The sequence below is a fragment of the Apostichopus japonicus genome, chromosome 8 (assembly GCF_037975245.1).
Source record: "Apostichopus japonicus isolate 1M-3 chromosome 8, ASM3797524v1, whole genome shotgun sequence".
Classification (NCBI taxonomy): Eukaryota; Metazoa; Echinodermata; class Holothuroidea; order Aspidochirotida; family Stichopodidae; genus Apostichopus; species Apostichopus japonicus.
Window position 1 is genome coordinate 1,247,006 of NC_092568.1, and position 8,804 is coordinate 1,255,809.

Here is an 8,804-nt window from a genome sequence, read left to right on the forward strand (position 1 = left end):
AAGAGGGGAAGGGGAAGATTTACCAGGACAGCCACTGTCACTTCACTTAGCACTAAGTATAGTATAGAGTTGACTAATGAAGAGTCCCGTGGAGGAAAAACAAGATTGTAGCTGTGTTCATCCTCTCTAAAATGTGTGAAAGTTTGTGGACACTTGAACAATAAACTCATAATATTTAAAGAAGAATGAATCATACACGCTGGCATCACCTTCCCCTTCTCGACCCTAAAGGCGGCACAATATAAAAAACGTATGTCTTTATCGAACTGAAAACACTTTATTTAATAACATCGTAAAATGACACACAAAGCAACCATACAGTCGTATGCAAGCATATACCTCAATTCAATGTAAGCAAGGAGTTGCCTTATCATATATATATATAGTTTAAACAAGGGTTTCCCTAACTTTATCACCCCCCCCCCCCCTCAACGAACCTCCTGTGGATGTCAGAGTTGTCTACGAACACCCAACTTTTCGAGACACAATCTGAGTCATTATTATGCTATAACTTTAATGAATGAATTTATGCTAACTTTGCTTTGTGTCGGGCAAAATTGAGGTCATCTGGAATTTCCAAAATAATAATAATTACTTTGGCCAACCTTTCAGTTACTTTATCAGCTCTTAATCTTCACGACGTACTGTCATGCTCACACCAACTTCACCAAAGTCATGCGGCCTGTGTCTGTTTCATAATTCAGTTATTTATCACATGCACGGTACGGTACCACTATGGCAACATATGGAACGCGAAAAGAGTTATAGGTACGACTTTTATACATTACTAAATTATATGATATATCAGATTTTAGTTCAACAACAAGTACTCTAGTTTTGACTTTCAGAAACGTCTTACGAACCCCCTGGGATGGACTGACGCACCCCGTGGGGGTTCATGCACCCCAGTTAGGGAACCCCGGTTTAAACGGTCGAAACACTGAATTTAACACACACACCAAAACACAAAACTTTTCCTTTTCTTGTGATCGATTCATAAAGAAGTATAGAAAGTAAAGGCAAATAAAATAAAACTGGAACACCAAACTGGCTGAATTGACAGCATAAAACATGAAATGGACACGTCGAAGGCCAGGATATCTGGCCACGCAAATTTACTTTTAGCATTGAATAGTCAAGTTCAGCTGCGAAAGGGGTGGGGGTCGTTGGGGGTAAAATTGTTCATGAATAGACTATCCAAAACGAAAGAACAAAATGTTTCACAGTTTGAATTACGAACGTGGATTGATGAAGAATATTAAGCAATTTACACACATTTAACTTAATTTATGATAACTAATTTTATCGTGAGACTAAAATAGTAGAACCGTTGAAATAAAATAATGGTGGATTGAAGGGGAGAGAAGATTTCCCCCAAGAAAATTAAACCCCACTTTTCTTTCAATGAGGAGGGAGGAGTGATTACTGATATAGATGTAAGATGGTCAGCTCTTACATAAAGTTTTCTTTTGTACCATAGTTTTACTTGTTTATTAGTACACTGTGCAGTGCTTACTGTACAGAGGTCTATACATTTGTACAGTATATTTGTATGTTGTCTTGTGGTAGTAAAAGGGGGATTAAGATTTCTCCTTCTGGGCTGCTAAGCAACTGTCTTTGTTCTTCCTGGGAATTAACCCTCACAGGAAATGGGGTGCGCACCTAACAACTGTAAGTCATTTTATTTAATTTTTATTCTGGGCCCAGATCAGCTGTGATATATATTGTTTGTTATTCGTAATTATAATTTAATTTAATCCAATCCAGTTGAGTTTTCCATTTTTTATGCGTCTTGCTTTGTGTTTGGTCATCACACCAAACCCAGGGTTCTCTGATGAAGAAACAAGCAATTATTTTCAGCGGCTAACACCCTTACATACGGTTTAGTTTAGTTTAATAGAAAAAAAAAAGGATCAGGAGGGACACTTAAGTCCCCATCAAGGACCCTATAGAGAGAGGGGAGAAAACTGAAGACACAAACACTCAGACCAGATTACAATGCTTAAAGTGCTTCTCCAAAGCATTCTTAAAGCCATTGACACTACTTGCAAGTACAACTTTCTCAGGCAAACCGTTTCACTCATTCACAACCCTATAGAAAAAAAGTTATGCCGAATATTAATCCTACTACCACTGAAACAGAAATTAGATGTTTGTTTTAAATTGAATTTTCTTTCTCATTCAGAAGAGGCAGGAAAGTTGTAAATCCAATTTGTTGCATCCTCGATGGGCGCAACATCAACATCAGGAACGCCACGAGAAGAAAGGTCAGGGAGAATTCAATTTCAGTGATGATGTCACTAGCTGATTGCTGCAGAAAGATAGAAAAGAACAATATGACAAATGTCGTTAAAGTTCTCCATTGTAGAGGTTATTTTGCTATTACGTGGATAATATGAATGGCATGAGAAGAAGTGGGGGAGGGAAGGGGGAGAGGGGAGGGGGAGGGGGAGTGGGATGAAAAATGCAAAGAAGAGGAAGATGATAACGGCAGGAGCCTGGAGAGTGAATAGACGCAAGACAAAAGGAAACTCAACTGAGAATTGACAAGTCGCGTTTTTTATGCCAGTAACAAGTGTGTTCTGAATAATGAATTTCAACAACAGATTGACTTTGACAAGCTGAAGCCATTGTAAACACGTTACCTGTGAACCACAAAGTAACTAAGTTATGTTACACCTATGTCAGATGTATCTTCCTTGCTTAAAATGTGATCTCGAGATTTCCCCGAAAACTATTCACTTTGTGACGAAAAGTAGGAGGTGAAAAAAGAATTAAGAAGAAGAAGAAGAAAAAGAAAATAAACATTAAAATTTGGTCAAGTATGGCTTATTTCTTTCGTTGGTTTTCGAAAACTCCAAGCACTTTTACACGCTATCATGTCATTGTAGACTTTGTTAAGTCGCCATCCCGATATTTATCAGCGCCAAAATCGTCTTTAGTAAGTCTACAGACTGGTCGTTTCTATTTTTATATCTCTATATTCGTCTTCCATGTTACGCTTGCATGTCATACATTGGGATTTCGGTAGAAAGTTGTATTACTTACCCCGACGGTCTGGCACGTAATGAATTTGCTGAGGGAGAGAACCACCGCAGAAAAGACATAGATGCCGAGCAATTCCATAAAGTGTTGGAAGAAAAGTTGACGAGGCTGTTGACCTTTGACCTTTGACTTGACATGGAATAAATTAGTCACGATGTAATAGATACGGTCAAGGGATGATAAAGAGAACGTTTTACCGTTAAAAATGAAATCATAGATTGAACATTATTTTTAGTTTAGAAAGGAATGAAAATGATCAATTCTCGTCATTAAACTTATAATGCAACGGTGAATGGAGTACAAGTGTGTTCGTATGTGTGTGTCTTAATTGAGGAGCTGTTAGCGCAAGATCACTAAGCAACATTAATTTCGAGATAAATGAAAAAGATGAGTTTCATAACAAAAGTTCTATGCCATGCATGGCCTCTACATGCTTTACCTAAAATTATCCTTAATTTTTTTTTTGGGGGGGGGGGGGGGCTCTTTTCCATTGTCTAATTTTTCCAAGTCAGTTTTCCATTATTCAATTTCTTATGAAATTTAACTTTTTTCTTGTCAGATTATCAGTTTCATATCATTTTATTGAACTACTGGCTGAGATGGAAACAAGTTATATCTATATGCATGATAAAAACAGTGTTTAGGGAAAAGGATATCCATGTTACCGATCCGATGAAGAAGAGCGGGTAACCGATCATTCGGATAATTGAGGTCGAGTAGCCCTGCGCAGGAGAAAAGGAGAAACCATTACATATAGACTACTCGCTTTATACAGAGAGATGTCAAATACTCTCTTTCAAGCGGAAAAATGAGCATTGAAGAAGAAAGGGCAAAAAAAAGCAAGCTTTTTATCCCATGAAAACTGCCTTTATCCTTTTCACTCGTGCAGCGTCCACAAGTTAAGGGCGAGGTTTGGGTATGGACGACAGTGCAAAAAGGAATTGGCGCTTATCCACGGTACCCAACTGCAGGCTTTTTAAAACTTAATATTTGTAGATTATTTCTGTAAATAATTAATCGGTGTAGTACATTTTCGAGAGCTATACCTATATATGACCTATACTCTAACACCAAGAGCTTCATAAACGCATTTATGATTTTCCGTGGGTAAATTTTATTTGGCCCCAAATGCCCATTTTTAGTAACTATTTCTCTCTGTGTTTTTGACTCACACAAGTTGAAATGTGTAATGCATAGTCACCAATTAACCCAAAGGGCTCTATCTTGTCAAAATGCGTTCAATGTATCGAAACTCATTTATTATAAAATCTAATTAGACTGTAATTAAAAAAAATACAATATTTTTGAGACAATCATATTTGTTGTCATTTCTTCTTACGATTTCTAACTATTGCCATTGTTGTCAGACCAATAACATGGGCTGTCGATCTTTTGTGGGGCTGCACTCAAAGAACAACAAGCTACAGAAAACATTTTTAGTACACAGATGATTTTCTTGGTTCTGCTTTGGCGGTATTCTTAAATTCACAACTTCAGCGATACAAGCTGTTTTCTGTTGACAATTGAATTGCATGGTTTTGCCGAAACAATGGTTCAATTACAATGTGATCAACTCACCAATTGCCAAAGACTGGTCACAGCCAAATCAAATCCAAAATAGCCGAGACATGAAACCATGGCAAAACACTGATTCTTGTTCAGGGTCCACCCAGATCTATAAAGAAACAAAAAAAGAAAACAAGAATCAACAACAAAGAATCAACAATTGATTGAGATTGATATATTACGGGAACGAACATCTTGCAACATACGTTGCATGGCTTCTGACCACGCCATGCTATATTTACACATAACTGGAGACCAGTCAACATATAGTCCTATATAGATAACAGATGAATAGTCACAACAGGGGCATAGTAACACTTTTTTTTTGTAGGGGTATGGGGTCCTCATCTCCCTCACCGAGTTACAGGTCATGCATAAGTATATCTCATTAAGATTATATTATAACTTCCTAATATTAATATATATATATATATATATATATATATATATATATATATATATATATATATATATATTTATATACATATATATATATACATATATATATATATATATATATATATTATACAGTGTTATACCTCGTAATGCTGTTGCCATTACTGGTCATTAACAGGCATAGCAACAGCATGGCTTTGGATACGCTTTTGAAGAAGAACGTGACAGGAATCCCTGCATAAGTCAATGCCTGCACGCTAATGAGCGCTCCGAAGCTACCTGGGAAGAAGAAAACATGATAAGTTGCATGAATTTATAGTGAGTTATAGAGTATATCATGGTGATCGAACTCATGCAAGCACCGTATAATTTTGTATAAGTGCGCGGTGATTAGTTAGAATCCAGTAAAAATCATAAATAATATCACGAAAAGTATATAATCACCTCATTTGCTGAAAACCATGTTAACAACATTGCATTGCACCTTTCTGATCAAACCTGATGATTTTTTAACATCTTTTAAATTTCGATGATAGGTGAACATTAATGTGTGTGACATTTTGTCACACTTCGGTAACGCAATGATGAATACGTATCACGTGACCCTGCAAAATACTTCTTTTTGGTTGGTTGGTTGGTTGGTTGGACAACGCTAAATAGACATGGCCGCTTCAAATGGAGGTAAATCACATGAACCCCACCCCCCGGACCAACCACTACCACCCTTCAGTGTTGTTTTACTTTATACGTTATGATTATGAGGAACCGAACCACAATTAGATGATTGTATACATCCACCATGCAGAAAGGTTAACCATGATCTGAAAAGTACCTTTCAAAAGACATAAAGTGACTTTTCCGCATGTTTGCAGTGATCATCATATTTGTGTTTATGTTGGATGTTAACAGGTACGTTATGAATAGTATTACCGATAGTGTCAAAACAAAGAAGAATGAAGATAATACAGAAATTCGTTCGTGAAAATGAGAAATAATGTGCATGACACAAGGCTGGGAAGTTAATCTCTTGTTTTTCAAATTTTCAACTGGACTTACTAAACAGCGCCACCATTCCTAAGATGACGTGAAGCACCGTCGCCTTCGTGTCTCCTGAAATAAGCAGGCTTGCTAACCAGGATATGGCCAGTAGCCCGTATAACACAGTCAAAATGATCATAATCTGTTGGAGATATGAAGCAAATTATTAAAAGAACTCAAAATGCGCCTGTAAAACCATTTCTCATACCGTGCAAGCACCGCGACAAACACATTAACAGAAAATGTTGTCGCGTTCACCAGCCTCTGGCGGATGCCGGATGGAGGCAACCGCGTAAAAATATCCGCATATTATGTCGAACAGGATTAACAATATATTAACAACTTCGAAACTGATACAGTATATATGAAAATACATGCAGAACTATAGACATTACGCCAATTACATTAACTGAATGTGACTTAACAAGACTACATATTTGCCTGCTAACTCAAAACTTGCACCAGTGAAGTATTTAGAAACTATAGTATTTTCATTCGATTTAACCTTGCAAATGTATTGCCAATTTACGTGTTATTTTTAACAGCCCGGATTTTACGTTTTTGAATCTCTTCCGAGCTGCACACGTATAAGTAGTTTATACACTATATATTGAACGTCAAAATAATCGGCTTCCTGCAACACTGCACGGTCGCTGGCTTACAACATTAAACTATAGTCACCATACGAACAAGGAAGCCATCATTTCGATCAGAATCGGAGAGCATAGTCATTTACTAGGCCATTTAGAGAGTTTGTAAGACCTTAATCATGTAAGAGCATGTATTTACAATATAAATGCATTTCTATCTATATTATTTGAAATAAAAGTTATGCAAAAGAAAACCCGAACCCTATTTTGTTTATGGATTATGTTTTATGACGCATTTCCACATAGTTCCACACACATTGTTTGCTTGAGTGTATATATCAGATTGCTCCCAGATATGCTAGAAACATGGGTCACCCGTGCAACAAGCACTTTTTATTGTCACCTCCCTCCCCTCAATTAATTAACCCTCCACTCATTGGGATATGTAATTTTCGACGTATACCCACTCTATTTTTTCTGAGTTATGGGTGGATTCAAACCTCAAGAAAAACAGGTCTATATGAAAAATAATTAAAACTTCGGGCCAACCTTGATACCCGGACGAATTATATCTGTGGACGACGTAGGCTACTCACCCATTTATGGACCACCAGATCTGCAATAAAAGACGGCGGCAATGCTTCAGCGAAGCAATACCAGGTTAGAGAGCTTCCGTTATACATATTTGCAAATTAGGAACTGGACAAAATGTGCAACAAACTTAAATATACTACGCAATAGACCTAGTCTTCGTTCTTGTATTGCTGCCGAATCAGATTTAGCTATCACATTGAACAGAGTGAACGCTTTGTGGAAAAACATCAAACAACCCCTGGCATAACTGCAAATCATCGCCGTGTGACTTGACCAATCACAGCGAGGGAATGAATTGGGTAAACAAAACGTAATAGTTCCTCGTTCATTATAAATAGTAAGGAATGAATCTATGTATAAATTAAGCATAGACATATTTAATTATTACACGATGAAGCAATATATACATAACTAAATATGTTCAGAGTTTTGATGTTGCGGGACTTAAATCTTGTGCGTCGGACAGATTATACAGAGAGTGGTCCGCAAACTTAAAGGTTCAGGACCCAGGAGTTTTCACGTGGGACTGAGACACGACCCACCACACCCCACCCCACCCCGAGTCAGGATCGATGCTTAGAATGTATGAAAGCTAGCCAATATATATTGCCCCCGGGGCCTCTTTTGTTTAGGGGCTGGGGCAAGGAATACTTCGATGAAAATTTGAAGATCTGCATAGAACCATACAGAGTGGGCACAAAAGCCCACTTTTAAATAAATTTAAACCGACGTGACTTGAAGGTCGACATTTTACTACAGAGCATTCTTAAACTAATCCAATAGTTTTCCAATGAAATGGGAATAAATCCTAGCAATTTCTTTTTCAAACGTTAAATTTGGTTTTGAGGGTACTTTTCAAGTGTCTGGCAACAGCATACTCTTGATTTGCAACACAAAGCATATTTAAGCTACAAATATGCCTTTGTTTTTCTTTATCCATGCATTAACTCATGTATTATCAACAAGAAGGAAGATAAACTGTTACCAAAACTATACCAAAACAATAACAAAGTCGTATAGTTGAATTCAGATTACAACGTATACCCTCACACTGCGGTGCAACTCGTTTTGGCGAATACATTTCAATTTAAAAAATATTTCAAATAGAAATGACGTAAATCGGACTAGAATACAGGGGCGTATCCAGGGGGGCGCAACAGGCGCGCGCCCCCCCCTATTGGCCGTCACCAAAAAAAAAAAAAAGTTTAGCAAAAAAAAAAAAAAAATTGATGACGACCTTTAAGTGAGTTGTCGGTGATCGCTCAACCCCCCCCCCCCCTCCCGTATGCTTTATTTTTTGTTTGCCAAAAAAAGGTTCTGGCGAAGTTCGGCGGCATAATAGTTTTAAAAACATAGATGGTAATTGTGTTTGTATTATCACTATAAACACTAAGTGACATGCCAGCCATACTAAATTGTGCATTTTGTGTCCATATTTACTGGAAATGTTGCTTATTATTAAGGTCGAAAAAGGGATCACATATGGCCATGGGCGGCGATCCTGGGGGGAAGGGGGGATATAGGGGATATATCCCCCATGAAAATGGGTGGAGGGGATGTAATACACCATATCCC

General features: G+C 37.5%; 1 protein-coding gene across 1 annotated transcript; it reads right to left on the bottom strand.

The window, feature by feature from the left end:
* Positions 1–273: 273 nt before the first annotated feature.
* On the bottom strand, positions 274–7,453 carry LOC139971471 (uncharacterized). The gene is made up of 7 exons (XM_071977977.1): positions 7,232–7,453; positions 6,064–6,187; positions 5,151–5,286; positions 4,624–4,720; positions 3,700–3,767; positions 3,049–3,199; positions 274–2,311 (listed from the first exon to the last, which is right to left on the bottom strand). The coding sequence occupies exons 1-7, from the start codon at positions 7,316–7,318 to the stop codon at positions 2,159–2,161; spliced, it is 816 nt and encodes a 271-aa protein (XP_071834078.1). The 5' UTR covers positions 7,319–7,453; the 3' UTR covers positions 274–2,158.
* Between the last annotated feature and the right edge of the window lie 1,351 nt (positions 7,454–8,804).

Coding starts and splice junctions, on each gene's coding strand:
- LOC139971471 (XM_071977977.1), bottom strand. CDS start 7,318: ATGTATAACGGAAGCTCTCTAACCTGGTATTGCTTCGCTGAAGCATTG. Junction 6,188..7,231: donor ATCTGGTGGTCCATAAATGG/GTGAGTAGCCTA, acceptor TATCTCCAACAG/ATTATGATCATTTTGACTGT. Junction 2,312..3,048: donor TTACGTGCCAGACCGTCGGG/GTAAGTAATACA, acceptor ATCTTTCTGCAG/CAATCAGCTAGTGACATCAT.